Source organism: Mixia osmundae, assembly GCF_000708205.1.
Source record: "Mixia osmundae IAM 14324 unplaced genomic scaffold scaffold_8, whole genome shotgun sequence".
In the NCBI taxonomy this organism is placed as follows: Eukaryota; Fungi; Basidiomycota; class Mixiomycetes; order Mixiales; family Mixiaceae; genus Mixia; species Mixia osmundae.
This window is the reverse complement of record NW_014575556.1, coordinates 156,838-184,024: the sequence shown is the minus strand read 5'-3', so window position 1 is coordinate 184,024 and position 27,187 is coordinate 156,838. Positions and strand designations below refer to the sequence as shown.

Below are 27,187 nucleotides of genomic sequence, written 5' to 3'. Positions count from 1 at the left end.
ATGCGATGATGCTATACTCGCGAAGTTCGATGCTGGGCGACAGCTGCATATGCAGCGACAGAGAGATGTCATTGATGTTGGAGAAGCCGATGCTGATGATATCGAACGCGTCGCGATGTCAGTGGACTTGCCGGGGCCAGCAGAGCCAGGCATGAGCAAGTATAACGACTTGCCGGACATTGTGCGTATCTGGTCTCTTGATATCGTAGCACGCTCATACGTCGGGGCGCAGGACAACGCTCCCGAGGTGTACGAGACTGCCGAACCAGCAACAGTAGTCGCCAGAGATGTACGCTCAGCATCCCTTTCCGAGCCCTGCACGCTCATGTACGACGGACTAGAATGACTCTGACGACGAGACCGAAGCTGCGCCGGAACCTCAGCCTGGTCTGGAGACGACTCGACTGGACGTGACAAGCGCACGAACTAAATTTCATTCAGCTCGCCTGAACGGCTCTGCTCGTCAGTCTGCACTCGTGCGTATGATTGTTTGCTGACCAGATGTACAGCTGTGCGCGGCTTGAAGGGTACGAGACGAGTTCTGCCGGATTCTGAGCAGTACGAGATCAGATTGCCCAATCATGGCTCAGACGAAGCGAGTACCTCAGAGACACCCCTACAGCGCTTGAGGAGGTTGCGCATGGAAGTAGCCGAACTGGAAGATGATCTTGCTGCTACAACAAAGAAGGATGTGAAAGGCAAAGGACCTGAAATCACGCCGGCGCTGATGCTCAGCCAACTCAAATTACTCAAGAGCGATCTCACTCAGATTGCCGGTACGGCGGAGCAAACAGAAGCTGCACCTGTGGCGAATGGCACGCAACTTATGATTGATACGATTGGATCGTCCTTGCCTGTAGCGAGCGCGTCCATCGTCGCACCCAGAGCGAGTGCGCAGCTTTCTGACGATGAGCTCGCTGCCCATCTGGACGAAAGACTCAACAAGCTCGAACGTGTCATCGGAGCGCAGCAAGTCAATCTCGACAATGTGAGCCCTGAACAGAACTTGTCTGCGCCGCTCAAGCTGATGATGTGGCAGTCTGATAAAATGCCGCCTCCTCTGGTAGTCTCGTTGAACAAGATCAACCACCAACTGCAACTCATCAGTCAGCCTCGCCATCTCGATACGGTCTCCCGTCGGATCAGGTCGCTCGTGAGCGATCTCGAGAGGCTGCACGATACCCGAAGGAAGCTAGGCGATACACGACCTATCAATCTTGCTCTCTCTGGTTTCACCGTTATCTCGCCTGGCAATCCCTCTGCGGGCACAGTGGCCAATCTGACCGTCGGTAGCAACACCGACTTACCTGTCGATACGGTCAAGAAGATCGACGAGCTGTATGATCTGCTGCCTAGGATAGAGCCACTCCTGCCTCTTGTGCCTCATCTGCTCGATCGACTGAGATCTCTGGCACGCCTACACACTTCAGCCGCGACTTTTGCTGCAGAGTTGCAGACAGCGAAGGAAGAAGTAGCAAGATTGGCAGAATCTGATGGGAGCATCAAGGAGATTTTGACGAACCTCGAGACGAGCTCAAAGGCGAATGAGGAGAGAATCAAAGCGAACATGGCTCTGATCGAGAAGCGTATTGCCGCGCTATCGTGATGCATCGTTTTGACATTACATTGGCTCGATGTGTGGAATGGGACCCTCTGGCACGATTCTCGTCGGATTGACCTGTGCTCATATAAGCTCATTTGCCACTCTACGGGCCAAGAGCATACTTGAGGATGTGAAGTGTAGTAGTGCACTTTGATATGTGTGAAATCTGTCGAGTCCCTGAAGGCGGGATAGTTGTGGTACAGGTTCTTCATGTAGCGATTGATATTTGGGTAGCCTGCTCGGATAGTGCGGATATTGCACTTGAAGTGACCGACATAGACGGGATCGAAACGGATGAGGGTGACCCACAATCGTACGTCTGCTTCTGTGAGCTGATCGCCCACGAGGAAGTCGTGACCGTCGAGTATCTTTTCGATCTTGTCGAGTTGCTCAAAGAGCGGATGGACTGCTTCGCTGTATGCCTTTTGTGTCGTTGCAAACCCGCTTTTGTAAACTCCGTTGTTGACCTTGTTATCTGTTCGTCATATACTCGTAAATGATGAGTCTGGCGGGAGCAAAGAGGGACGGACAGATGGGATCGTTGAGCTCGTCGATCTCTTTCCTCAGTGCCTGAGGGTACAGATCGAGCTTGGCATGCTTTCCCTCAATCTTGTCATTGAAAGCCGTGTTCATGAAGCGTATAATCTCTGAGCTCTCATTGCTAACGAGCGTCTCTTGCTTCTTATCCCAAAACACAGGCACGGTGAACCGAGCAGAATACTTTGGATCGGCTTTGAAGTAGAGTTCTCGGATGTACTCGAACCCATAGACCTTATCGCCCGTCACGTTGGCAATCTCCTCTCCTCCCGATCCTTGCCCTTCGTACTTGTCCGCACCGAACGACCAACCTTTTTCACCCATGAAAGGATGAACGACGCTCACATCGAAGAAATCCTCCAATCCTTTCAGCTTTCGCACGATCAGTGCTCTTGTTGCCCAGGGACAGGCAAGTGAGACGTAGAGATGGTACCTTCCCTTTTCTGCTGGGAACTTGGCATCTGCATTGGGCTCGACAGCGTCTCTGAACTGAGATTCCTGGCGCTTGAAGTCGCCGTCTTTGCTTGCCCAGGAGGTGATGCCGGGTGCCATGGCGATCGAGAGTGTGCTGAGGGTGCGAGTGTAGCTTGGAACTGGCCGAGTCAAAGAGCGGCGCAAGAGCATTCACCACGCTCGGAGGAGAACACAAAAATCAATTTACGCACTGACATCATTCGCGAGTGCACCGATATTGACTAGATAGCCACCCGTTGTACGACATCCTCCCATGGTCAAGCGAGTCTTCCAGATTGGTCCGGCACAGCGTGCGAGCTCCTACTCGAGGCTGACATGCAGACAGGCCACGGCTACATTGGCGGCTCGCTACTGGTCGAATTACTCAAGGACGAGCAGTATGAACTCACCGTGCTCGTCCGGAGCGATGACAAAGCAGCTCGACTGAAGGCACTAGGCGTCAAGTCCATCAAAGGTGGCTTCGACGATCAAGAGATCATCGCCAACGCCGTCAGCCGAGCCGACATTGTCATCCATGTTGCTTTTGCGGATGATGTGCCGAGCGTAGAAGCTGTCCTCAAAGGCTTACGCCAGAGGCCCGCTTCGTCCGACTCGGCCATCTACATCCACACATCCGGCACGGGTCAATTGTCAGATGAAGCAGCGGGACGATACGGGCCTCGCGTGGCGTACAGTGATGACGAACCAGAGGGATTGGACGCTTTGCCGCCCACGGCGCAACATCGCAATGTCGATCTCATCATTCTCAAAGCGATCAGAGAGGAAAAGATCAACGCTCGCATTGCGATCATGTACCCGCCCTGTATCTACGGCCTCGGCAGCGGACCTTTCAACAAACAGAGCATACAGATTCCTGCTCTCATTCGTGGCAGCATCAAGCTGAGGGCCGGTCTCACTGTCAACGCATCACTCCACGCATGGTGAGAGCAATGCGAGGTGCATGCTCGGCATGGATGAATCACTGACGCTGCGCTCGACAGGTCAAGCATTCACGTTCACGATCTCGTACGAGGCTACATCACTTTGCTAGACGCTATCCAGTCTCACAAGATTGATCTGACCAACCCTTACTTCTTCTGCGAGAACAACCAGCCGTTTCTCTGGCGGGCAATATCGTACGCCGTCGCGCAAGCACTAGTCGATCAAGGCCTCATGCAGCACGTCACTCTCAAGCATGTACCCGACGAACTGGCTGCTGAACTCATGGGCAGCAAGGAACTCACTTATGACACCTTTGCGCATAACTCAATTTCCAGGGCAGAGAGGTTGCGAGGAATGGGATGGAAGCCGCACGAGGTAGACGTCTTCCGCACGATTGACGAGGAAGTAGCCACTACGCTGAAAGCTGAACACCAGCTGCAGTAGCTCATCGAATGCATCCATACTGCAGCGAGCTACCTTCGTCGCAGGCGACTGATCAGATCTGATAGCGATGATCAACCGGCCAAGTGCCTTAATTTCACTTTGCGTCACGCATCGGAATAACAATCCGTCATGCTTCTTTCTTCAAATCAAACAAGCATCATGAAGTTTCCCGCATCAAAACCGCCGACGTCCCAGATAACGTTCTCAACGATATCTTGACCGGTCTGCATCGCAAACGATCGACACAGGCTCTGTCGCAATGCAGGTCAAGGCTTCATCCACGGCGAATGCGTGATGAGCTCTCTGCGGATGGCGGCGCCTCATGTCTTCTCACAGGCAGCGAATGAGCAGCGTTCGAGCCAGCAAGCTCGAGGTGCATGGACGTTGAGTGGTCATTCCTTGATCCAGCCAAGGACGAGGGTGCCAGTGACATCATCATGCATGACGCACCGATGTCGCGCGTGTCGCGACCAGTCGAATATGATAAGACGATAGACAAGGATCACGCCGCGCCCAGCTCCAGATTGAGCGCCTGACGAGGAGTGTGTGATATCGCGCGCTTGTGAGCCTTGATCGGCTCTACGTGAAGGGAGCACCAATCCTCGATGCTCAGAGTGCCTTTGTTTCTGTGTATGAACGGGTTCTATTTGTGCGAGGTACAACAGCCTGTAAGTAGGTCTAGCGGGGAATGCCCCGCATGGCGTTTCCCAAGCATGACAAAACGCGCCTACCGTCGACGTCGATAGAGCAACTTGCGAGTTTGCGTGCGTGCGAGGGAGGGCTTGTCAGGATGAGCGACGGCACTCGAGCGCCGATAGAGATCCCGAGGGCGGTACCTTTCGGTCGGGCGGTACTCAAGAATGCCTCGGATGCAGCGACGTTTCACGAGCAATCACCGTTTGCCAATGGTGTCAAAATGGGTACATCACTCCCCTTCTCGCCATCATCACTGCCTCTCTCACCCTTGCCACGAACTCCCTCTTCGTCTACTCTGTCAAAGACAACAGGCGCTCGAATGAGGACGAGAAGCTGATGAGAGCGAGCAGGATTGTCATCTGCTGTCGTAGGCACGATGGTGTCTGCTATTCAAAATTCGATTGGCCGTCATTCACAAGGCGCAATGGGCGTCTTCACTCGCTCGGGCACAACGATAGGTCTATTCGGTCAGCCCATGAGCACTCTTGGCTTGCATGGCTCGAGCTCAAGCGGATGACAGGCGCAATGGGATTCACGTTTGCCTTTATGGATGCCCGGCTAGCCAACTTCAGAGAGATTGAGGATCCGCTCAATTCTGCCTTTGGAGCTTGCGCTGCTGGCTTTCTGGGAGGGATCAGCAAGGGCGGTCTGGCGAGTGGGATCAGCGGATGTGCCGTACGTCTCCCTTTGTGAGCTCACAATGTTGATGATGTTGATGCGGTGGGGACAGGTCGGAGGGGCACTCCTGGGCACATTCGGCTATGCTGGCTCGTCCATGGTAGGCGCAAACTTAGAGAGCAAGACGTTGGAAGAGCGAGAAGAGTTGAGGAAGAGTTTCTTCAAGAAGAGGGATCTGCTCGACTCGGTCCCCAAGTATGAGCCCATACAGTCCAAGTCTAGCTAGTCTTGCTGTCATCGGTTCATGCATGTCCTTCTTCTGCCTTTCCCAGCCCGCGCGCCAAGTTCTCGCTTTACCCCGCGCGCCGTGATCGCCTGAAAGCGGCTCCCTACATCTATCAAGCGCCTTGAGACCAGGGCGTTGACCCTCACGATCATGTCTTCACAAGAACACACCAACCCACTCAAAGTCTGTACGTTCTGCTCAACTTCACAGCCAAGTCAACCCTGACGGACACTTTCAATGGCAGTGCTCGACCAAGCCGACGAACTCGATTTCTCAGATCCCGAAACGGGCGAATCATCCGCCAATGCCATCCTCACACCCGGATTCGAGATCTCCAAGCTGCTCCAGATCTTGGACTTTGCTCTGAGCAATGCCGGCGCTGAAACTCCCCATCCTATGCTCGAAGGACTCGATATTACTCCCAGAGAGGGTTCGTCCATCATCTGTTCGAATCGATAGGGGTTATTGACGTTGATGATGCCATCAGAGATGCTGAAAAAGACCAACGGCGTATTCCAATTCGAGGTGACGAACAAAGAAGGCAAGAAAGAGTCTTTCTATGCCGATATGGCATGTTTTCATCGTCCTTGCCTCTCGAGCTGGCTGACATGTCGGATGAGCAGAAGAAAGCAGGTAGGATATTCAAGGGCAAATCGCCCAAGAAAGCAGATGTCGTGCTTCAGGTCAAGGACAAAGATATGGTCGCTCTCGCTCTCGGTCAATGTGAGTCCACGCACGGCCTCGTTCTCTCGCGCAGTGCGCTGATCGCAACGGTCACAGCGAGTCCTCAGAGAATGTTCTTGGCGGGCAAATTGAAAGTCAAGGGAAATCTCATGCTCGGATTGAGAATGAACGACGTTTTGGCTTCGGAAGTAGCAAAGCTGTCGAAACTGTGATCGCCTGACACTGTCATGCTTGCTCTGGGGGGAACTGTATTGGGATATGCATATGCTTGTCTGTGTGCATCTTTGGACTATCGTTCAGACGGGACATGGTTGCTCGAGCCTGACGATGGGATAGCCGTCGAGTGCCGCATCAGTCGATGACGCGGGAGATGTAGCACTGATCTCTGCTGAGTAGAGACAGACTCGAACTCCTCCGCCATGAAGAGCCATCTGTTTCCTGACCATACGAATCAAGTCGCCCAAAATGTCATCCTCTTTCGACGCTTCGGGCGTTCGTAAGGCTTCGACAGCAGAGGTAGAGTCCGTCAGTACTCGCAGCGGACGAGTCGAATGGAGATCGACATCGATCGCATGAGCAATCGCTAGCATTTCAGCGTACGCCATTGATCGAGCGGGTAGAAGTCGCGAGCGTGAGATGGTGGCAATCTGTTCTGCTCGGGCGGCATGGTCTCCCTCTGGCCACCAGCAAGCGTATCCCAACCCAGGCTCGTCGACTCTGTAGCCTTCTGGCTCGGAAGGCTCCTGAACGTGTATTTCTGCTTGGAATATGAGCAGATGGAGTGAGATGGGAGCTCGGGCGTACCGTATGCCCACGCATGCGCTACTTTGGCGTGATCCGTAGATTGATCAGTAAGTCCGTCTGCGTTTCGTGTCCGAGAGGTAGAGTCGGCATCGACTAGAGGGCGTAGAGCCAAAGCTTTGTCGGGCGCGCCGAGGGTGAGATGACCACAGGCCATGGTTCGAGGTGACAGTCGAAAGGCTAGTCGTCGTACGTTCAGAGTGCACTGTGTAGGCCGACAACGTCAAGCTGATCTGGCTGAGCATAGCGACAGAAGAGGAAAGCGAGGCGGCAAAAATCAGGAGAGTGCAAGGAGACATTGATACGTGCGAGGGAGCGATGACAACGGAGCGAAGAGAAGCGTGCATTCGATCTACGTGGACGAATTGGCGAGTGCTTTCGAACGTAGCCGAGCACGCGAGAGCTCTTCGTGATCCTCCAGTCGTCGTCTGACCTGTCGTTCTTGCTCCGCCTGACGATCCAATCGCCTCGTCTGAACGTCTTTCTCGTTTTGGAAATCAGTCTCTCTGAGTTTCTGCCAGCCTGTATGTCGATCGCATTGTCTTCGCGTGAGCTGACAGACGTGCTCCGTCGGGGGTAGCGTCTTGTTCGGTTGAGATAGTATGCGTCGGCCCACGTCTGAAGAAGTCCAAGCATCCCACTGTCGCTCATCCCAGACGAGCCTCTGATCGAAACCACAAGGAGCATCAGGACTGATCGCATTCGACTTTTTACCCTTTGGCTTCTTGAGCGATTCTTTGTCCTGAGCAGGCAGCGTTGCTTCCCAAGATCGGACGACAATCTCGAGAAACGCGATCCTCGAGAGGAGTGAGCCGAGTGTAGCGTCGATCTTGCCTCGTTTGGCGACGAGCTCGGTCAGCGAAGCTTGGAGTTGCTTGAGCTCTCTATCGTCCTGATCGCCATCGACAGCATCCGTCATCTCTACATCCCCATGTCGGGTTATCTGTGCTTCCATCCGGCGAGCGCCCTTGACGGCGTTCCAGAATCTGACAGGATCGGCATGGATATCGAGCTTACAAGCTGCTACCTCTATGCCGCAATAGTCTGAGCAGAATTTGGACAGAACTCGGACTGCTTTGTTACAGCCTGTACGTTTGCAGCGGGTTTTCCAAGTCGTCTTGAGGTCTGACGAGGCCTCACAAAGCGGACAGCAGAAGAAGTCGACCAGCTCGACATCGGCATCTCGGATGTGTACGCAATCTGTATGATACCACCCGTCGCATCTGAGCCCCTCTCATACATCAGCCACAGTAGGTTCAGGTCATACGTAGAGAGACTTGCTTGTCACAGGCAATCATCATCAGTTCGGGGTCGTAGAGTTGTTGGCAGATGCAGTAAAGTCGATCATCTTTTTCGTCCTCCTCGACTAAACCGGCCTTGTCCTCTTTCACTCTTTTCTTCTGTTAGACGCCGAGAGGATCGGGTCAGTAAGGACATGGTTTGACGTGGAATGTGATCGCCTGCCTTGCCTTTCGTTTGACCTCTTCCGCGGGAGAGACACCCGCGCCATCGTCATCATCTTTCTTAGACTTGCCCGTGCCCGCTCGTTGCTTGCTGCCACCCTTGAGCGTGGTCAGACTGCTCGCAGCAGCAGCAGCCATCTTGGCTTGTCTCCTCTGAATACCCAACTTGGCAGCAGCAGAGCGAATGCGCTGTAGGTAGCAGATCGTGAGCACGTCGCGTTAGGAGAGCGCGGGGCCTCGAGAGGGGCGCGTACTCTGGTGTGTTCCTTCTGTATAGCCAGCATGTCCGCCGGAGAGAGTGCAGCAGGATCCATGCCCTTGAGCAGATCTGCCATGGCCGTCATGCTCGCCTCTTGGGGCGATTTGGCATCTGCACTCGGACCGGCCACAGCGGGAGAAGCAGATCGTTCCCCCGCTAAGGCGAGCGCAGCGGGCGAGGCACTCTTTGAGCGTATCTCAACATCTCCAGCCTGGGTTCGTCGCGTGCTCGTGCTCGGTTCGGGTGTTGCGCTCTGTGTCGGTCTGATGTGAAGTGGAGGCGCCAAGGCGGCGGCAGAAGCGAGTACGTCTAGCGCGTCCACAGTCGGAGCAGGCGAGAGAGATCGAGTAGCCGATCTCGTGGATGTCCTCTCGGGTGGTACGAGCAGACCGGATGAGCTCGTCATGGGCGTGACACCCCTGCTGGCCGGCGTGCTGCTTGTGCCTCTTGACGCGTTGGCGGGCGCTGAGAGGCTGTGTACATGTAAAGACGGGTCCATTGAGCTGTCCTGGGCGCTCAGATCTAGTTCGTTCGCCATGTCAGGGCCTGTGTCTTGTCTATAAAGCTGTTGGCAGGTAGGGGCGCTTGCTCCTTCGCGCCGCCGCCGCGATGCCTTCTTTGCTTTGCTCGTCCGAACACGTCACCGCGTCATCGAACGAACCAGGCCGACTGATCGCTGGCGTTGCGCTGGCTCAGATGGATCATGGCCAAGCCTGGCTTCTACGCAGTGAGCGTAGGCAAGAAGCCGGGCATATACACAGACTGGGCCAGCTGCGAGAGTCAAGTCAAGGGATATCCCGGTGCAAAGTACAAGAAGTTTCCGACTCGAGATCAGGCTCAAGAGTTTTGTCGGCTCCCTGCTCACGTTGTGATTGCTCGACATGACCCCCTACAGCGACACGACGATCACCGCTCGAGTTTGCAAGATTCAATCGCGTCGGATGACCGTCCTGTGCTTGATCTTGACCGCAGCAACGCCAAGCAAGAGTCTTCAGTGCAAGCAAGCGCCTCTTCCTCAGACGCACGGGAAGACATCGATACGGCTCCGTCGAAGCAGAACGGCTCGAGAGTCAAACGGCCGATCCCGAGCATGCCAGATTCTATCTCGCTCGTGGCGAGTTTGGCAGAGCCAGCACGAGAGCCAAAGGTCGACTCACCAGCCAAGAAGCCAAAACAAGGTCAGAGAAAGGTCGTGTACACCGATGGGAGCTGTCTGAGTAACGGTCAAGCGCGTGCTCGTGCGGGCTACGGCGTTCATTGGCCAGACAAAGACTACCCAGAGTAGGTCTGTCGCAATGCGTTCGTGAAACGGCTGAACTTGACCTTCCAGTCTATTCGAAGCGCTAGAGGGCGAAGCGCAGACGAACCAGAGAGCAGAGCTGACCGCTATCCTCTCTGCTGTTCTGCAAGACTTACCGCATGCATCTCCGGGCGACGTGCTCGAGATCTTCACAGACTCCCGCTATGCGATCAATTGTCTGACAGTATGGGCGCACAACTGGGAAAGGAACAATTGGAAGAGTTCGACGGGCAAGGAGGTGCAAAATCGCGACTTGGTCGAGAGTACACGAGAGGTGATGAGCAGCTATCCTGGCAAGATCGTCTTGAGACACGTCAAGGGACACGCTGATTCTCAGCCTAATAACGAAGCCGATCGCTTGGCCAACATGGGCGCCCTCTTGTTGCGTTGATCCTTGCCCGGCATGAATGGGTCTCGCCTCGAACAGTCAGGTCGGGCGAATGCCTCAAGGGCGTACGGCAACAGACGATGCCTGACGATGCGGTATTCCCACGCTTCCGCGCGAGACGAGTCCAAGCCTCCATGCACTCGGTAGCTGTCGCGAGTGATCTCGCAATGCAGCCTTGTCGTAAGGGCAATGTGCTGCATCCACGTCGCATGTGATACCCTCAGGGGGGTCTCGTCACTACTTTGTCGCATTGCTGCCTTTTGCACAACGATGCGACGACTGCTCGCGACGATATGTAGCCTCTACTGCGCTCTCGCGTATGCGAATCTGCTGCCCCGATCACATGCAAGCTATTGGCTCTCAGCCGGTGAGGCATTCGACTCGCAATTCGCCAGCAACCTGAATGATCCAAGCCAGAATTCACTGCAATCTGCGCACCTCGCGCAGCACCTCATCACATTGTGTTCGGTACCGACAATGCAGCAATCCGAGCAGATCTACAAATACCTCGATCTCTCTTCACGCCCTCTCATCTGACCGTCGTCAGTCATCTCGCACCTTGCTTGACGACGACCTCAGATCAGCGTTCAGGTTGACAAGCAAGGTCTCGATAGCGTTCAGGGCGTCACTGCCGATATTTGGGAACAGACGATACTCTTCAAGACGAGTATGCGCCCGAGCGATGCTGCATACGGTCCATGGCAAGTCGGCCCGTCGTCGATGGAAAGTGGCTGAGAGGTGTTCGCATATGCAGCTGCATCGGATACTGGGTTGCAGAGTAAGCTCATCCGTGTTGAATTGAGCATGGAAACAAAATTGAAGTACATAAACCGAGCAGGCTCGATCTTGGCATCAATTCTTGCATGTCGACTGCGTTTTGATGCCGCTCGTACTAATGCTGTAAACAGATTCACTGAACAACGGCTGGTCGTCTGCGCAATTGCTTTGCGGACCGGTCTACGAAGAGACGCCAGGCGCATGCAAAGCCGGTATCCCGGGGTACCCACCCGTCTTCACCCTTTGCAATGTCACGACCACGTGGGCCCAGAGTGCCATGTGATGATCTATGCATTGGGTATCCATGCCAGTATCACAGTGCATACAAGTTCATGGCTCTGTGGCGACCATGAGACCGAGCACTTAGAATCGACTCGGGGCTTACAGGAGTGATTGCTCTTTGAGATCATGGTGCTGATAGCCACCAACAGAAACGCCTCCGGCATCGACGACAAAGATGCGACCATCTTTTAGCGGCAACTTGCACCACCGCGTAAGGAACGCTGCGGCTGGATCTCAGCGCATTGTCGGGACTAGGCGTGCGGCCCGCTTACTCTTGCTGAAGTGCCCATGTGTGACGATCAGGACATCTCCTCCTTCACCACCCGCATCTCCTCGCTGCTCTGTGTGAGAGTAGAAGCTTGCCACTCTAGAGGCTGCTTACCTGACCCGATTTGACTTTCTGCCAGTGCTCTTCGTGTACTTTCGCGACGGTATGGACTACTTTGTCCACCCGTTCTTGCATCTTGTCGGGGCTTTCACCGTCTGGACACCCTTTTGTCCATATGTCCCAATCAGGATCGTGCTTCTCCCTGATCTCTTCGGACGTCAGCCCTTCATACGCGCCTGCCAACGCCAATGTCTAGCCGGTGAAGAGCCCTGCTCTAGTCAATGAAACTGACCATAGTCCCATTCTCGGACGTCATCTGTCGTTTGCAGATGCCTGCACATGTACTTGTGGTCGTCCTCGTTGAGCGACTCGAAGAGCAGTTCAAAAGTCCGTTGTGCCCGTTTGCGCGGCGAGAGATAGACGTGCGATATCGTTTGAGCTGCACGATGGCCATTTTTAAGATTCAGTCATGGGCCCTGCAGGTAGACGTACGACATAGTAGCTCTGCTCGCAACGTTCAGCAGAGGTGCAACGTGGAGATACGTTATGACGCACTGCCCGGTCCTGCTATCTGCTTGCCGAGCTCCCTCACGGTCTTCTCGCCGTTTGCAGTGAGCGGTATATCGCTTGTGCCCGTCTGTGCACGAATGAAGTCTTAGCCTTGGGTCCTGAAGGCTGAGGCTCAGACGGCGCACATGTTGACCGGAAAGCGACCATTCCGTCTCGCCTGCCACAGCGGATGAGCAGCTCACAGAAAATAGTTTGTACGAACAGACCATGCCGGACTACATAAACGCGAGGTAGACGAGGAGCCATGAGGCTGCCGCGGCAATGATCCAAGCCGGCAAGCAATGTCGCAATGTCGACACGACGTCGACGCGCGACGCAAGCAGGTGGCAAACTGGCTTCTCCTTAAATCCGTGACCACCGACACCTCGACGAACATGGCAGAGACCGTAGACTTCTTCGGCACGCCCATCAGCCGCATTGGCTATGGCGCCATGGGACTCAGTGCGTTCTACGGCAAGCCAAAAGAAGAGGATCATGCTGTCCGAGTCATTCGAAAGGCTGTCGACATTGGCTGCACATTCATCGACACTGCGGCTGTATACGGCTGGGGTCACAACGAGCGCTTGCTCGCCGCTGCTCTGAACGACAGCGGTTTGCGTAAGAAAGTCTTCCTCGCGACCAAATTTGTCTTCATCAATAGCAATGGCCAAGTAGGAGGCGTGGACGCTTCTCGAGATGCTGTTCGTGCGACGGTCGACAAGTCAATTGCAGACCTCGGCGGTGTTGCTCCGGACTTGCTTTATGAGCACCGAAGAGACGACAAGGTACCGGTCGAAGACCTCATGGCCACTTTTGCAGAATTGCAAAAGGAGGGCAAGACAAAGTACATCGGCCTGTCCGAATGCTCAGCCGAAACGCTTCGTAAGGCGTGCAAAGTAGCGCAAGTACACGCTCTGCAAGTCGAATACTCGCTCTGGTCAACTCAGATCGAACGCAATGGCTTGCTGCAAGCTGCCCGAGACAACGGCGTCAAAATCATCGCCTACAGGTAAGCATACCCGGACTCCGTCTGGCTCGGAGCTCACACGAACATGCAGCCCGATCGGTCGTGGCTTCTTGAGCGGCAAGTACAAGGATGGCGATGACTTTGAGGATGGAGACTTCAGAAAAGCCAATCCAAGATTCGTAGGAGAGGCAGCCAAGCAGAATCTCAAGTTGGTCGAAGAAGTTAGAAAAGTCGCGGACAGGCTCAAAGCAACGCCTGCCCAAGTCGCACTTGCTTGGCTTCTTGCTCAAGGGGACGACATTATACCTATTCCCGGTACGACGTCAGAAGAACGTCTCATTGAGAACTTTGATGCTCGCAAGCTCAAGCTGTCTGAGACTGATCTCGCGGAGATCCGCGATATTCTCAAAAACTATCCCGTCTCTGGCGAGCGATACTCAGGAGTGAGTGCAGAGCTCTTCCGTGAATGTAAAATGACTAAGATCGCACTGAAGGCCATGGCTCAAATGGTTGAAAAGTGAAAGCTCACATTGACAACGAACTAAAGACTCTCAAAACACACGCCAAAACGCAAAAGCGCGCTGTTCAGATATGCATCCTATCACGACACACGCAGGGTGCAACAGGTCATGCATGCGAGTGATACAACGATACACAAACGTGAGAGGCTTTTGCGAACATTCAATCATCTTCTGCACCCGAACTGACAAACATGCGGTGGACCTGATCTGGCCAATTCTTCGATTTCGCCATTCGACGAGCGAGCTTGAGCCATCGACCGATAGTCAGATCAGGGAGTCCATAGGGTACCATTTGCGCTTTGATTTTCCTTGAGAGTGCTCGCACTGTATCATCATTGATCGAAGGCGAGAGAGAAAAGCCGATACGGTCGAGTACAGTATGGGCGATGGTTGCGGGCAGAGCAAGGGGCCCGTCCGACTTGGAGGTCTTACCGAGTAGATGCCTCGCGAGCGCTTGTCGGCTGAGCGTGGTGTACTCTATCTGCCACGAAGGCGGCTGTCGATTGCCATGCGAACCGTTATTGCCAGGCCCATAGCCTTCCTGTTGGTTCGCTTCGTCCAGATCGATGTACCACGTCGTATGTGACAGGGGCGTGAGAAAGCGACTGGTACGACTGGGCGCATCGGGTGATGCGTGTCGAGGAATAGTGGGTCGCCTTCGCTTGCGCTTCTTCTTGTTGTGTCTATGGCGATGATTGCGCTTGTTACCTCCTTTGCGCTTACTGCCTTTGCGACTGAACGGTAGCACATCTCCAAGCTCCCAAGACCACCACGACGCTGCAGTTGTAGACGCGTTCGGAGCGATAGCATAGGCTGGCTCTGCTCCTGACGTAGCATTGTCAAAGGAGCCGGACAGCCCCAAAGATCCAGGTTTGTAGCGGTCGTCGGGGTGGGACACATTGTATGTGAAGATTCGTAGTGCAGGCAGATAGGTCGGAATGATAGAGGGCGAAACGGTGACGATGCTATAGTCATCGAGATCTAGCTTGCGATACTTTGGCAGATCTTTGTAGTCGCTCAAGAGGTCTTCGTCTATGCTTCGCACACCAATCTCGTGATCTGACTGTCTGTGAATGGTAGCATTCTGCACAGCTAGTCGTTCGTCAAGCGTCAAGATCTCTGAGCTGTCAAACCAAAACCAGTGATCGACCTGCAGCGTATTTGTCAGGGATAGCTTAGGATCCAGCGGTTCAGACTGACGTTCATGTGACCGTATAGCTGGCCGACGATAATATCTTGGAAACTGATGGCGAGTTCGGCGTAGCGATGATAGCAGAGTTCGTACCAGTTGCCAGGCGAAGGCGGTACATGACCCGAGAGATAAACTTGCAAACCTCTTGCTCGCCATATACCCAGCTGAGCTTCTAGCCAGTCCAACTCGAGCGTACCCGGATCGACAACACCATGCTTGGAGATCGGACATCCATCTACTGCCTTGTTTGAATCGTAGAAGTAGAGCGTATTGAGTGATGCGACGACGAGTCTGCCCGGGATGACTTCACGGGAAAAGTATGCGCCTCGTTGGAAGACGTGAAAATCTCCCTCGGGGACGAATTTGTGCCATGCTGCGGCGATGCCTTCTGTGACACGGCTTGGCCCACTGAACATGATATTGCTATGGAGCGCGTCGAGTCAGTCAGTGCGCAACATTTCAGCAGTCCGACGCACTGGGGAAAGATGTCGTTGTTGCCCAGCGAGGGGACGATGGGAATGTGTCCGAAGATTCCCCTCATGCGGTCTGCGAGCAGGTGGTTCGACGCAATGATCTCTGGCAGCGAACGAGGCAACTGGCTGTCGATATCGTGACGCGCGTTGTCGCCCGTCCAGACGACGAAATCGACCTCGTGCTTCCAGTGCTCGAGCCATGCAAAGGTAGCATTGAGCAATGACCAGGGAGTGTCGCATTCGGACACTGGCGTGCCCCAATAGCCTGCGCGATGTCTGCTCTTTGACGGCTTGCTCCGATGGCACCCGCTACTTTCCGAAGCATTGTAGTGATAATTCCGATCAGGATGCATATCACTGTTGTGCGTGCTCGATCAGCTGATGTTTGAGTGAGCCACAGCAGGGGGGGTTGTACGTGATGTGCAAGAAGCGACCCTTAAGCGTGCCCACGTCTGCCTGCCGCTCACCCTGGGCACGGCAAGATGACAGGGCAAGTAAGCCTGCTGCCAGGACCGCCCGCATCGCGTCTGCCGAGACTTGGCGGTCACTCCGTCGGTAAGGCTCGACTTGCTTTTTGCCTTTTCGATTTCGTGACGCGCCCGCCTGCTTCGTGCCACTCACTCATGGCGGCGAGCTCGACGCAAGCTGCAGCAAGCACAAGCTCGACCGCGGCTGGAACAGATGAGAAGGCATTCGCTGCCGATCCACGCATTCACTGGGACACGCAAACGAACAAATGGATTTTCGAGACTGAAGATCAAGAGCTCGAGTGGGATGCTACCCGTCAAGCCTGGCAACCTGTCGTGACGGTCGATGCAGTGGCCGAACAGACCTGGCAGAGCGCCTACTCTGTCGAAGGTGTGGACGAAAGCGTGAGTGTTGAGGGTCGACTGTAAGATGACGCGCTGATCTGCTGCTCTTGCTGCCCAGGTGCCCGCCGGACCTGTGCTCGAACGAGAAGCGAAGAAGAACAAGAAGAAGCGTAAAAAGCACAAGAAGGCTTCGGCCTACCATTCTGAGTCTTCCGGAAGCGACGGCGACGAGGAGACAAACGGCAAGAGGCGCAAGGACGACAAACCACGCGCGTCTAGGAACACTGCCGTCTATGTGACCCATCTACCACCAGATGCGACCGTGGAAGAGATGAAGGGCGTCTTCTCGAAAGCCGGACTGATACTCGAAGATCAAGACGGTGAACCAAAAATCAGGATATACAAGAATGAGGACGGCACGCCGAAGGGCGAAGCGCTGGTCGTCTACCTCAACGAAGCAAGCGTCATGCTCGCAGAAACCCTGCTAGATGATACCGAACTCAGGTTAGGGAGCAATGAAGGCCGTATGAGAGTTGCCAAAGCGGATTTCTCAAAGTCTGCAAATAGCAACAATGCCAACGACCAGTCCGAGGGGAGCAAAAAGAGCGAACAAGACAAGGCAAAGCAGAAGAAGCGCGCAGAGAGATTACGGAGCAAACTGACAGATTGGAGCTCTGACGACGATACGCTCACAGCCCAGACCAAGGCGCCGACTGCCAAAGCGACGAGATTTGCCCGCATTGTCGTGCTGTATCACATGTTCACTCTGACAGAACTCGAAGAAGATCCGACTCTGTTGCTCGAGCTGAAGGAAGAAGTGCTCGAGGAATGCGAGGAGACGATCGGCAAAGTCAACGCTATCACACTCTACGATGTGCGCTCCTGATCCTCTGCAAGGTACACTGGCTGACACAGACATCTACAGAAAGAGGCAGACGGCGTCATTACCATCAAATTTGCAGATGCTATCGCTGCTCAGGCATGCGTCCTGGTATGTCGCCATCACGACAGGTTATGGCCCGTGCTGATGACGCTCGGATCTGCAGAAGATGAACGGGCGCTTCTTTGCAGGACGACAGATCGAGGCAAGCATCTTTGATGGGAAGAAACGGTTCAGAAAGACGGGCGATCGTGCGACGGACAGTGACCTGGCCAAGGAAGCCACTGCTGTGGCGGGTACCGAAGAGGAAGAGCGAGAGCGTTTGGACAAGTTTGCAGAATGGCTCGAGCAGGAAGGATCATAGGTATATTGGACTGCTGTTGTTGTTGTGGATCGTGTCGCGCGTTCGTCTGCGTCCTGTCAGGTGTCAGTGGTGGATCAGTCTGCGTCACGTGACCTGTGAGCTATCTCCTGCACCAGATTCCTACTATCGCGTCCTGACATCCTCTGCGGCGAGCATTGCCTGCGATGCACCTCTCTGTCGTCTCTTTCTTGCTTCTTCTCAGCAACAGCATCCGTTGCGCTCTGGTGACCGACCACGAAGGGGATGTGAGAACGGTACTCTACAAGCTCAAAGGTCCAGCGCATAGGAAGCCGCTTTGCCAAAGCTCTCGCTTACATCACCGCTTGCAGCCACGGCCACCTTCAAGTGCACAGGTCCAGGCCTTACAGCGATCGATGGTGATCTCACTCAGATGATGCTGAGTCGCAACGGGGCGGACCTGCGCACAAAACGACTTGGCTATCGCAACACACAAGGGTTTCACTTTCTGCCCAACGGAGATGCTATCGACAAGAGAGAAGGAACGGGCTATTTTCGCTTCTATGCGACGAATGGCGCTTTCGAGCAAGGCATGTGGGAGACTGAGGATCCACAATGGAAGAGATGCTGTCGTGCTCAGGCGGCCTTCAACGTTTCTCTCGGTGTCACATCGGCTTATCTCAGCAAGCGGAGCACAATCTCCGGCTGGATCGAGTGTGGCGGTGCAGCTGCAAGCTACCGAGCAGATTGTAATGCTACGATGAGCAGGATTGAGACCTGCTCGCCCGCCTTCCATAGCATCACAGAGATGCCGATCTACGACATAGATATCCCCACGATCCAAGTCTATCGCTTCTACTACCAGGCCTCTGGCCAATGCCAGCTACGCAACCTACAACCCGGAAAAGCAACGATGTCGAGAACAACGATGGGACCCTTCATCAGCACGCTGATGACGATCTCACTCCTTGCGCCGCGCACCAGTACAGAGTTTATCAGTGTCAGCGGGCGTTCCTCCATCCTCGATATGTTCTGAGATCGATCAGTTTGATCCCGGGCGCTTCTTCGCCGTGCTCAAAGAAGTCAGGAACCCTGGCATGCAATCTGTATCGATGCGCTTTGCCGTGACGATCAAGTAAGTCTGCCGTCCTTTATGAGCTTGCTGCTAACGTCCCTTGGGGAGAGAATACGGGGACATGCAGGACAGCTGGCCAGCAGATCAGCAGCCATGCTGTGATGCGATCACCTTTGGCTCCGTCATCGTTGGCGCCTATCAACGATATGCAGACGTCCTCTTGACGAGCCTTTCTGCGCCGATTTTCGTCGCGTGCCGGCCGAGTAGGTCCAGCGCCTGTGCTATCGAAGAGTTTTCTCATGTCAGTCCAGATGTTCTTGTCCATGCGGATCCCGAGAGCAGATGCAAGCTGCAGTACGATCCCTTTGTCAATTACTGGTGCACAGATGTCAAGCGACGACTCGAGCTTGTGACGTCTTCGTCCGTTCAGTGAACCAATTGCAATCCGTGAAAGAAGCGTCACGCCTTTGCGAATCTTGTGGTGGTCTGTCGTCGCGTCATGCTGCATCATCGCTCAATCCCATAACTGCTTGGTTGCGCGAAGGAAGACGTCACAGCAGTCCAAGTAAGAAGAGACGACGCAATGCACGTGTCTCTTCCATGGACAGTGTCCGCGCAGGCTCCTGCGATACTTGTGAGCCTGCTGTCAGCAAGGGGCCATAACGACACGTAGCCAAGCGCTCTTCGGCCATTTCGCCTGATTGACGAGACAGCGATCATGATTCTGTCCACAATCTTCTCTCTTCTACTCATCCTCGACAGTTATATACACTGCGCCTTAGTAAACGATTACGAAGGGGATGTCAGGACGATCCAATACAAGCTAAGAGGTTCAGCGCATAGCAACACTCGATATCGGCGAAACCTTATGCTGACCTGTCATGAGGCTTGCAGCCTCAGCCAACTTCAAATGCAGCCGTCCCGGCATTCCTGTTGTCGATGAAGATGTCGGTCCTGGGCTCACTACAATCGACGGCGATATCAACGTGGTCATGTTCACGCGCAACGGTGCTGCAGTGCGAACGAAAAACTTTGGCGCTCGTAATGCCCATGGATTCACTTACTGGCCCAATGCAGACGCTATCGACAGAAAGGAAGGCACGGGCTATTACGGCTTCTTCGTGACCACTAGCGCAGCCGAACAAGCCATGTGGAATACCGCAGATCCAACATGGAAAAGATGCTGCCGAGCTCAAGCAGCTTTCAATGTCACGCTTGGCCTGACTTCAGGATACGTCAGCCCTCTCAGCACAGTCTCTGCCTGGGTCGAGTGTGGTGGCGCAGCTGCGAGCATTCCCACAGGCTGCGCTCGCCAATTGACCAGAGAACGAGAAGTCCAATGCTCACCGGCCTTTCACAGCATTGCGGACGTGACAATCCCTGCATTAGAGGTGCCAAAAATTCAAGTCTATCAGTTCTATTATCAAGCTGCAGGCCAATGTCAACTAGCTGGCTGGCGCCGCGAAGGAGCCACATGGATGAGCACCACAATGGGCCCATTGATCAGCACCATCGTCACGATCGCGCTCCCCGCACCCACGAGCACTGCTGAGCTGATCAGTGTAGGCCGGCTCCACGCAATGGTACCCAAAGACTGACAGCACTCGCTAGTTTGATGGCGGCCGCTTCTTTGCTAATATCAAAGAGGTCAGATACCCTGGCACTGAGCTTGTGACCATACGATTCACAGCCACGCTCAAGTAAGCTTCGCTGAGATATATATCAAGCCGTACTCTGACCATCCCTGCAGGGAGTATGGCATGTTGCAGAACAACTGGGTACCAGAGGAACAACCATGCTGCAACGCAATCTCGTTCGCTTCCATCATCGTTGGCGCTTACAGACGCCATGTGAATATATTGCTCGGTAGCCCGGCTGGATGTGGGCCGATGTGCGTCGCGTGCCTACCAAGTAAGCATGATCGTTTTGCTACAGCCTTCCTGCTGATTGCGAGCAGGCAAGCTCGTGTACTCGGGCCGAGAAAGCAGATGCAAACTTCAATACGATCCCGATGTCAAGTTCACTTGCAAGGATGTCAAGCGACGACTCGAGCTCATGACGCTGTCGTCTGTACAGTAGAGCAAATGCAGATGCGTGCCAATGCGACGAGTCTCGACTTCAACATCAGACTCGAACATTTGCAGTCCGGATCAAACAGGATGTACATAGCGGATTACATACGCGATCAAAGGTGCAAGAGGCATAGTATGAGCATATGTGCACGATCTGGGCAGCTTGACGCATGGTCTTGTGGCGCATACTGTTGCAAGTAGCACTCAGCACGTAGTGCCCTTCGCGTGATATCACTGCCCGTCAGTGTCGCCCGGCAAAGGATTGGCAAAAGGCGTCGCTGACTGCTATCCAAATATTCAGCCTAGTGATCGCGCTTTGCCGATCGCGAGTTTTTGACTGACAAGCCTGACGTGTCAGTTCGGTTCGAGCAGCGATCAATGGCATGAACTGCGTGCGTTGATCATGTGCGCGATGGCCTCAATGACGACTCAGATTAGTTCCGGCTGCCAACGAAGCATTGCAATGCACCACATTGGGACAACGCACATGAGGACTATGACTCGAATTGAGCTTGTGTATGATAGAGCGCAGACCTGACTCATAAACCTAGGCATGAGGACGATCGCTCGCCGGCGCCACGCTGCAGCTGGAGCATGAGCATGCACGCATGCCAGTTCGTCAGCCTGTTGTGTCAACAGCCACGTTTCCATGATCCACGGTGACCGGTGACGCCGCCTTATTTTTGCCATCACACTATCGAACGCGTGGTTTCGGCAGAAAACCGGCCGAGCACTTACGCCTGTTCTATCTTGGCTGGTCTGACTCGTTTGCTGCGTCGTTTTTCAGGCGGGCTTCGCAGCAGCAGAGGAGTGTCATAAGCCAACATGGACGCTTCGCAGGCACTCGAGTCGCGAACAGCAGGCAATCAGCAGCTGTCCTCTCTTGGCGCCGAAAGTGCTACACAAACAATGGCCGACGATTCAACGCGATCAACTGCCATTGACATGGACGACGACAGCGAGACAGAGAAACACTCTGGTAGCTCAGAGCAGCATGTCGACGTCCACAAAGCCAAGCAAGAATTCCACGATCTATCACGAAAGTACAGCAATGAGCCAGCCCAGTATGATAAAGCTGCCCAACCTGATCTCGAAAAGGCCCTCTCACGGGGATCGCAAGGCGGTTTCGGGGGTGCAGACAGAATGGACGAATTTGATCTTGAGGACTACCTGCGCAACAACTCTGCCGCAAGAGATGAAGCTGGTTTCAAGCACAAGAGCCTCGGCGTCACCTGGAAGCAACTCAGCGTCGTCGGTGCCGGTGGCATGCGCCTCAACATTCGCACATTCCCAAACGCTGTCATGGAGTTCTTCGGAAAGCCAGCTTTCATGGTTTTGATGAAGTTCATGATGCCCGCGCCAAAGACACTTCTACACGACTTTGACGGATGCGCAAAGCCTGGCGAGATGGTTCTCGTCTTAGGTCGCCCAGGGTCTGGCTGCTCAACTTTTCTCAAGACGATCGCCAATCAACGCGGCGGCTATCTGGAGGTCAAAGGCGAGACCCATTATTCCGGCGTGTTATCCACGGAGTTCCCTCACCGCGGTGAAGTAGTCTACAACGCCGAAGAGGATCTCCACAACGCTACGCTTACTGTAGCTCAGACTCTCGACTTTGCTCTCGCGACAAAGACGCCTGCGCGGCTATTGCCTGGTCAGACACGTCAAAGCTTCAAGAAGGAAGTTCGCGATACCCTCCTCTCAATGTTAGGCATCACGCACACAAAGCACACGCTCGTGGGGAGCGCATTCGTTCGTGGCGTGTCAGGTACTACAAGCAGAAGCTCCCAGTGCGATCAGGCTGATCGCGCGGACAGGTGGAGAGAGAAAACGAGTCAGTGTCGCAGAGATGATGGTCGCGCGCTCCTGCGTCGGATCCTGGGATAACTCGACCCGCGGCCTCGATGCCTCAACCGCACTTGATTATGCAAAAGCGCTCCGCGTCCTTACCGATACGTTCAAGACGACCAACTTTGTCTCGCTTTACCAAGCCGGCGAAGGCATTTACAATCAGTTTGACAAAGTTCTCGTCATTGATGAGGGTCGTCAGCAATACTATGGACCTGCTAGCGAGGCCCGGCAATACTTCATCGATCTTGGCTTCAAGGACCTGCCTCGACAGACGACGGCAGACTACCTCACCGGTTGCACAGATTCTAATGAGCGCTCTTATGCAGATGGGCGGTCAGAAAAGGATGTGCCATCGACCGCAGAAGCGCTCGAGACCGCTTTCAAATCATCGGCGCAGTACAAGCGCAACATCGCAGAGCGAGAGGCATGGGATGCGTCTTGCCACCAGGACCAAGTCGGCCGCGAATCCTTCGAGGCTGCTGTGCGGGAGGACAAGCGGAAGCTCGTGCCAAAAAAGTCGCCCTATACGGTTTCGTACTTTACACAGGTCCGCGCTTTGACGAAGCGCCAATTCCAGATCAGATGGCAGGATCGTCTTGGTCTCGTCGTGTCCTACATTACCTCGCTTGGTATCGCCATTGTCGTCGGTACGGTATACATTACGCTGCCCGTGACCGCCGCAGCTGCATTCTCCCGCGGCGGTGTACTCTTCATCGCTCTCCTTTTCAACTCTTTCCAAGGTGATTCTCATCTCGCAGCAGTATGACAAGCATTGACATAAGAGTGCAGCCTTCAACGAGCTTCCGACACAGCTGATGAACCGGCCAATAGGCTGGAAGCAAGTCGCATTCACGTTCTATCACCCGTCCGCAGCGAGCCTTGGCGCAACGTTTGCAGACGTACCTTTCAATGTCATCCAGATCTTCCTCTTTTCGGTGATCATCTACTTTATGACGGGCCTATATCGATCTGCTGGCGCCTTCTTCGCATTCTTTGTGATTGTCTATGCCCAGTTCCTCAGTCTGGCGAGCTTCTTCCGACTGATCGGTTGCATCTGTCGCGACTACAATCTGGCAGCCCGTCTCGCGTCTGTCCTCGTCACTGCCTTCGTACTGTATTCTGGCAAGTCTAAGTTGTGAAGACGGTTAGTCAGCTAACGTCTGTCAACAGGTTACATCGTTCCAGTCTTCAACATGAAGCGATGGCTGTTCTGGATCTACGAGATGAACCCTCTCGCCTTTGGATTCTCGGCACTCATGTCCAACGAGTTCAGACATCTCGAAATGACATGTGACGGCAGTTACATCACTCCTCGCAATGTCGGTGGTCTCACGCAGTATCCAACCGAACTGGGTCCGAATCAAGTCTGCACACTGCAAGGCTCTGTCGCTGGCTCACCAACGGTTGCCGGTTCCGACTACATCTACTCTGGTTATCAATATTTGGTCAGCACGCAATGGCGCAATTTTGGCCTGCTACTCGTCTTCTTCGTCGCCTTCCTCATCATGCAAGCCGTCGCCAATACTTACCTGAAGCATGGCGCCGACATGCCTGCTTTCACCGTGTTCGCCAAGGAGACCAAAGAGCTCAAGCGACTGAACGAGGAACTGGCAGAAAAACGAAAGAAGGCCAGACGTGGCGAATTAGAGCAAGATTTGAGCGACCTCATCCATACCCGGAAACCATTCACCTGGGAAAATCTCTGCTACGAGGTGCCCGTCTCTGGTGGCAAGCGACAGCTGCTGGACCATGTCTTCGGCTTCGTCGAGCCGGGCACTCTCACCGCGCTGATGGGATCCTCTGGCGCTGGCAAGACGACTTTGCTTGACGTGCTCGCCGATCGCAAAACACAGGGTACGGTTTCGGGTACTGTTCTGATCGACGGTCAGCCTATTGGCGTGGATTTCCAGCGAGGCACGGCATATGCTGAGCAAATGGACGTGCACGAATGGACCGCTACAGTGCGTGAAGCGCTTCGCTTCTCGGCCTACCTTCGTCAAGACGCGCACATCTCAATCGAAGAGAAGAATGCGTTCGTCGAACAAGTCCTTCAGTTGCTCGAAATGGAAGACATTGCAGATGCTATGATCGGCTTTCCTGGCTTCGGTCTGTCTGTCGAAGCACGCAAGCGTCTCACTATCGGCGTCGAGCTCGCAGCCAAGCCTCAGCTTCTGCTCTTCCTCGACGAGCCTACTACGTAAGTTGCTTGCTGTCGACCTACGTGCTGGCTGAGCAAAAGATATAGTGGCTTGGATGGACAATCAGCGTACAATTTGGTACGCTTCCTTAGGAAGCTATCAGCCGCCGGTCAAGCGATTCTGTGCACGATTCATCAGCCTAATGCGCTCTTGATCTCTCAATTCGACCGTCTGCTATTGCTCAAGTCGGGCGGCCGTACAGTCTATTTTGGGCCCATCGGAGAAGGTACGCATGCCTCGTGTTGCAAACGCTATAAGCTGATGCTCGGGAAATTGACAGACTCGAAGGATCTGCGAGGCTACTTTGCGCGCAACGGCGCAGAATGTCCACCTCAGGAAAATCCTGCAGAGTTTATGCTTGAAGCTATCGGCGCTGGATCTCGCAAGCGCATTGGCAACAAAGATTGGGCAGACCGATGGCTCGAATCGGAGGAGTTTGAAGCTGTGAAGCGTCGCATCGCCGAAATCAACGCGACTGCCGGGCAGCATACCGCCACTGAGGCGAGTAGTACCAAGGCCTTGACGTTTGCAACGAGCTTCAGGACCCAGATGACGATCGTCGGCAAACGCGCTCTCCTGTCACAGTGGCGTCAGCCAGACTACAACTTCACCAAGTGGTTCAATCATGCGGCCATTGCGCTCTTTACGGGTCTAACGTTCCTCAATCTGGACAATTCAGTTGCTTCGTTGCAGTATCGTGTCTTCTCGATTTTCATTGCGTCCATCTTGCCAGCTATCATTATTTCGACCATCGAGCCCTCCTTCATCATGGCTCGCGACACGTTCCAGCGCGAGGCATCCAGCCGAATGTACTCGACCTGGGTCTTCGCCTGGACTCAGTTCTTTGCCGAGATGCCGAATTCGATCCTCTGCGCATTTTCATACTGGGCGCTTTGGTATTGGCCGACCGGCTTCAATCACGCTTCAAGCAGAGCAGGTTATGCTTTTGCGATGATCCTAGTCACTGAGCTCTACAGTGTCACCCTGGTAAGTCGCTCGTGGCCCTCGTGCAACAATCAGCTCATGCAACCTGCAGGGACAAGCTGTTGGCGCACTATCGCCTTCTATCTTTGTGGCATCACTCGCGAACGCGCCTCTGTTGGTCATGTTTTCGCTCTTCTGCGGTGTCACGATTCCGAAGCCTCAGATTCCTCACTTCTGGCGAGTGTGGCTTTACCAGCTCGATCCGTTCACGCGCTTGATCAGTGGACTGCTCATCAACGAACTGCAAGATCTGCCCATCGTCTGCAAAGCGAACGAGTTCGTCACCTTCAACCCGCCAAGCGGCCAGACCTGTCAACAGTGGGCAGGTGCCTTCGTCGCTGCGGGCACCGGCTATCTCGATAATCCGAATGATACCACGGGCTGCAACTACTGCCAGTACCGTGTAGGCCAACAGTTCACAGATCCTCTAGACATCCAGTACCAATATCGTGGTCGAGGTGCGCTCGTTGCATTATCTGCAGGGACGAGCTGACCGGCAAAGATAGATATCGGCATATTCGTGGCATTCTTCGTGTTCAATCTGATCGTACTACTTATCGCCAGTCGCTTCCTTCGCTATTCGAAGCGATAGCGTCTTCACGTGGCTTGCTGTTGTTCATGCACCGGTGTAGAGCTCTATGCGAGGACTATTGCTGCAGTTTCATTGCAGACAGAAAGACGCTTCTCAGGCTGGCTTGATCCATTCTTTGCCACCGGCCGAGTCAGCAGGATCGCGATACACAGGTGCAGTACGCACGCAGCACTGAGCTCTGACATGCTCTCGACTTCTATCGCATGAGGCTTGGGACCGATCACCTTTGCCAGAGAGACTCGTTCGGTCCAGGCGTCGAGTGCGACTGTATGCACTTCATCGTATCTCACGGTCAAGGCCTTCCATTGCATCGCTTTGATGCGCCGTATAAATTCATCAAGATCTTCCTGCTTGCCCTCTGAGACAATCACGCCTGGATAGCCGGGCCTGGCGATCGTCCACAGGCCGAGTTCAGAGCTAAAGGCGTGGATGTCTTTGCGCTTTATGGTCGACTTGAGGTGATGGGACCAGAAGAGAACCGTCTTGAGTGTCACTGTCGTCGTGCACGGTGGTGCGGCCTCCTCGACGGATCCAGTGTGATCAGCCTCAAGCGGATGATCGACGAGCCAGGCGCGCAGATCGTTCAGCAAAGAAAAGAGGGGGAGCTCTGCCGGTTGTTCGTTCAGCAGACGGGTGAGCAGCGCGGTCAAGGCTTCCTGCTTTTCCCTCGATAGACCGTCGCCGTGTATGTTGCATCGAAGGCGTGAGGTGTAGTCGACAGCAAGCCACACGCCGGGAGCCAATCGAATGTCAAATTTTGGATCATCCCGGACGAGCTCCTCGTCGAGCAAGCTTGAGATGACGAGCTCTACATCATCGTGAGCGCTCTGCTGCATGC

General features: G+C 54.3%; 17 protein-coding genes across 17 annotated transcripts; 10 read left to right on the top strand and 7 right to left on the bottom strand.

The window, feature by feature from the left end:
- Positions 1–115: 115 nt before the first annotated feature.
- On the top strand, positions 116–1,606 carry L969DRAFT_95772 (uncharacterized protein; the record flags this gene model as incomplete). The annotated part of the gene is made up of 5 exons (XM_014711028.1): positions 116–181; positions 233–289; positions 342–462; positions 510–988; positions 1,040–1,606. The coding sequence occupies 5 exons, from the start codon at positions 116–118 to the stop codon at positions 1,604–1,606; spliced, it is 1,290 nt and encodes a 429-aa protein (XP_014566514.1).
- Positions 1,607–1,608: 2 nt separating this feature from the next.
- On the bottom strand, positions 1,609–2,692 carry L969DRAFT_77077 (uncharacterized protein; the record flags this gene model as incomplete). Its single annotated transcript, XM_014711027.1, has 3 exons — positions 1,609–1,678; positions 1,726–2,078; positions 2,134–2,692. 3 exons carry the CDS (start codon positions 2,690–2,692, stop codon positions 1,622–1,624), a joined length of 969 nt encoding a protein of 322 aa, XP_014566513.1. The 3' UTR covers positions 1,609–1,621.
- A 175-nt stretch (positions 2,693–2,867) lies between these two features.
- Positions 2,868–3,979, top strand: L969DRAFT_95770 (uncharacterized protein; the record flags this gene model as incomplete). Its single annotated transcript, XM_014711026.1, has 3 exons — positions 2,868–2,892; positions 2,940–3,534; positions 3,595–3,979. The coding sequence occupies 3 exons, from the start codon at positions 2,868–2,870 to the stop codon at positions 3,977–3,979; spliced, it is 1,005 nt and encodes a 334-aa protein (XP_014566512.1).
- A 697-nt stretch (positions 3,980–4,676) lies between these two features.
- Positions 4,677–5,579, top strand: L969DRAFT_95769 (uncharacterized protein; the record flags this gene model as incomplete). The annotated part of the gene is made up of 4 exons (XM_014711025.1): positions 4,677–4,899; positions 5,026–5,142; positions 5,196–5,350; positions 5,406–5,579. The coding sequence occupies 4 exons, from the start codon at positions 4,677–4,679 to the stop codon at positions 5,577–5,579; spliced, it is 669 nt and encodes a 222-aa protein (XP_014566511.1).
- Positions 5,580–5,729: 150 nt separating this feature from the next.
- On the top strand, positions 5,730–6,475 carry L969DRAFT_95768 (uncharacterized protein; the record flags this gene model as incomplete). Its single annotated transcript, XM_014711024.1, has 5 exons — positions 5,730–5,766; positions 5,824–6,009; positions 6,067–6,149; positions 6,203–6,302; positions 6,360–6,475. The coding sequence occupies 5 exons, from the start codon at positions 5,730–5,732 to the stop codon at positions 6,473–6,475; spliced, it is 522 nt and encodes a 173-aa protein (XP_014566510.1).
- Positions 6,476–6,559: 84 nt separating this feature from the next.
- L969DRAFT_18707 (uncharacterized protein) lies at positions 6,560–7,221 on the bottom strand (the record flags this gene model as incomplete). Its single annotated transcript, XM_014710899.1, has 2 exons — positions 6,560–7,020; positions 7,068–7,221. The coding sequence occupies 2 exons, from the start codon at positions 7,219–7,221 to the stop codon at positions 6,560–6,562; spliced, it is 615 nt and encodes a 204-aa protein (XP_014566385.1).
- A 195-nt stretch (positions 7,222–7,416) lies between these two features.
- Positions 7,417–9,324, bottom strand: L969DRAFT_95766 (uncharacterized protein; the record flags this gene model as incomplete). The annotated part of the gene is made up of 4 exons (XM_014711023.1): positions 7,417–8,287; positions 8,346–8,464; positions 8,534–8,716; positions 8,782–9,324. The coding sequence occupies 4 exons, from the start codon at positions 9,322–9,324 to the stop codon at positions 7,417–7,419; spliced, it is 1,716 nt and encodes a 571-aa protein (XP_014566509.1).
- A 165-nt stretch (positions 9,325–9,489) lies between these two features.
- L969DRAFT_95765 (uncharacterized protein) lies at positions 9,490–11,534 on the top strand (the record flags this gene model as incomplete). Its single annotated transcript, XM_014711022.1, has 9 exons — positions 9,490–10,067; positions 10,117–10,472; positions 10,514–10,654; positions 10,699–10,791; positions 10,892–11,016; positions 11,066–11,175; positions 11,229–11,252; positions 11,313–11,335; positions 11,383–11,534. The coding sequence occupies 9 exons, from the start codon at positions 9,490–9,492 to the stop codon at positions 11,532–11,534; spliced, it is 1,602 nt and encodes a 533-aa protein (XP_014566508.1).
- A 30-nt stretch (positions 11,535–11,564) lies between these two features.
- On the bottom strand, positions 11,565–12,677 carry L969DRAFT_18704 (uncharacterized protein; the record flags this gene model as incomplete). The annotated part of the gene is made up of 9 exons (XM_014710898.1): positions 11,565–11,589; positions 11,637–11,754; positions 11,806–11,869; positions 11,916–12,097; positions 12,154–12,300; positions 12,354–12,365; positions 12,417–12,498; positions 12,557–12,588; positions 12,638–12,677. 9 exons carry the CDS (start codon positions 12,675–12,677, stop codon positions 11,565–11,567), a joined length of 702 nt encoding a protein of 233 aa, XP_014566384.1.
- Positions 12,678–12,805: 128 nt separating this feature from the next.
- Positions 12,806–13,898, top strand: L969DRAFT_95763 (uncharacterized protein; the record flags this gene model as incomplete). The annotated part of the gene is made up of 3 exons (XM_014711021.1): positions 12,806–13,419; positions 13,469–13,820; positions 13,872–13,898. The coding sequence occupies 3 exons, from the start codon at positions 12,806–12,808 to the stop codon at positions 13,896–13,898; spliced, it is 993 nt and encodes a 330-aa protein (XP_014566507.1).
- Positions 13,899–14,058: 160 nt separating this feature from the next.
- Positions 14,059–15,916, bottom strand: L969DRAFT_51759 (uncharacterized protein; the record flags this gene model as incomplete). Its single annotated transcript, XM_014711020.1, has 3 exons — positions 14,059–15,048; positions 15,099–15,513; positions 15,567–15,916. 3 exons carry the CDS (start codon positions 15,914–15,916, stop codon positions 14,059–14,061), a joined length of 1,755 nt encoding a protein of 584 aa, XP_014566506.1.
- Positions 15,917–16,186: 270 nt separating this feature from the next.
- On the top strand, positions 16,187–17,619 carry L969DRAFT_51782 (uncharacterized protein; the record flags this gene model as incomplete). The annotated part of the gene is made up of 4 exons (XM_014711019.1): positions 16,187–16,435; positions 16,494–17,249; positions 17,301–17,366; positions 17,422–17,619. 4 exons carry the CDS (start codon positions 16,187–16,189, stop codon positions 17,617–17,619), a joined length of 1,269 nt encoding a protein of 422 aa, XP_014566505.1.
- A 128-nt stretch (positions 17,620–17,747) lies between these two features.
- L969DRAFT_555676 (uncharacterized protein) lies at positions 17,748–19,062 on the top strand. The gene is made up of 4 exons (XM_014711018.1): positions 17,748–17,892; positions 17,949–18,577; positions 18,624–18,712; positions 18,763–19,062. The coding sequence occupies exons 1-4, from the start codon at positions 17,784–17,786 to the stop codon at positions 18,812–18,814; spliced, it is 879 nt and encodes a 292-aa protein (XP_014566504.1). The 5' UTR covers positions 17,748–17,783; the 3' UTR covers positions 18,815–19,062.
- A 471-nt stretch (positions 19,063–19,533) lies between these two features.
- L969DRAFT_18699 (uncharacterized protein) lies at positions 19,534–20,731 on the top strand (the record flags this gene model as incomplete). Its single annotated transcript, XM_014710897.1, has 4 exons — positions 19,534–20,214; positions 20,264–20,352; positions 20,403–20,563; positions 20,610–20,731. The coding sequence occupies 4 exons, from the start codon at positions 19,534–19,536 to the stop codon at positions 20,729–20,731; spliced, it is 1,053 nt and encodes a 350-aa protein (XP_014566383.1).
- L969DRAFT_89142 (uncharacterized protein) lies at positions 20,716–21,412 on the bottom strand. Its single transcript, XM_014711017.1, has 2 exons — positions 21,067–21,412; positions 20,716–21,009 (listed from the first exon to the last, which is right to left on the bottom strand). The coding sequence occupies exon 1, from the start codon at positions 21,373–21,375 to the stop codon at positions 21,154–21,156; it is 222 nt and encodes a 73-aa protein (XP_014566503.1). The 5' UTR covers positions 21,376–21,412; the 3' UTR covers positions 20,716–21,009; positions 21,067–21,153.
- Positions 21,413–21,447: 35 nt separating this feature from the next.
- L969DRAFT_555072 (uncharacterized protein) lies at positions 21,448–26,451 on the top strand. The gene is made up of 7 exons (XM_014711016.1): positions 21,448–22,492; positions 22,542–23,315; positions 23,365–23,697; positions 23,746–24,772; positions 24,821–25,760; positions 25,810–26,215; positions 26,264–26,451. The coding sequence occupies exons 1-7, from the start codon at positions 21,550–21,552 to the stop codon at positions 26,347–26,349; spliced, it is 4,509 nt and encodes a 1,502-aa protein (XP_014566502.1). The 5' UTR covers positions 21,448–21,549; the 3' UTR covers positions 26,350–26,451.
- L969DRAFT_64578 (uncharacterized protein) lies at positions 26,131–27,185 on the bottom strand (the record flags this gene model as incomplete). The annotated part of the gene is made up of 2 exons (XM_014711015.1): positions 26,131–26,462; positions 26,515–27,185. The coding sequence occupies 2 exons, from the start codon at positions 27,183–27,185 to the stop codon at positions 26,405–26,407; spliced, it is 729 nt and encodes a 242-aa protein (XP_014566501.1). The 3' UTR covers positions 26,131–26,404.
- Positions 27,186–27,187: the final 2 nt, after the last annotated feature.

Bases quoted from the DNA above. Each gene is read 5' to 3' on its own strand.
- L969DRAFT_555676 (XM_014711018.1), top strand. From the start codon at position 17,784: ATGCACCTCTCTGTCGTCTCTTTCTTGCTTCTTCTCAGCAACAGCATC. The intron at 18,578-18,623 runs GTCAGCGGGCGT...GAGATCGATCAG, and splicing joins CCAGTACAGAGTTTATCAGT to TTTGATCCCGGGCGCTTCTT. The intron at 18,713-18,762 runs GTAAGTCTGCCG...CCTTGGGGAGAG, and splicing joins CGCTTTGCCGTGACGATCAA to AATACGGGGACATGCAGGAC.
- L969DRAFT_89142 (XM_014711017.1), bottom strand. From the start codon at position 21,375: ATGGAAACGTGGCTGTTGACACAACAGGCTGACGAACTGGCATGCGTG.
- L969DRAFT_555072 (XM_014711016.1), top strand. From the start codon at position 21,550: ATGGACGCTTCGCAGGCACTCGAGTCGCGAACAGCAGGCAATCAGCAG. The intron at 22,493-22,541 runs GTACTACAAGCA...TCGCGCGGACAG, and splicing joins ATTCGTTCGTGGCGTGTCAG to GTGGAGAGAGAAAACGAGTC. The intron at 24,773-24,820 runs GTAAGTTGCTTG...CAAAAGATATAG, and splicing joins TTCCTCGACGAGCCTACTAC to TGGCTTGGATGGACAATCAG.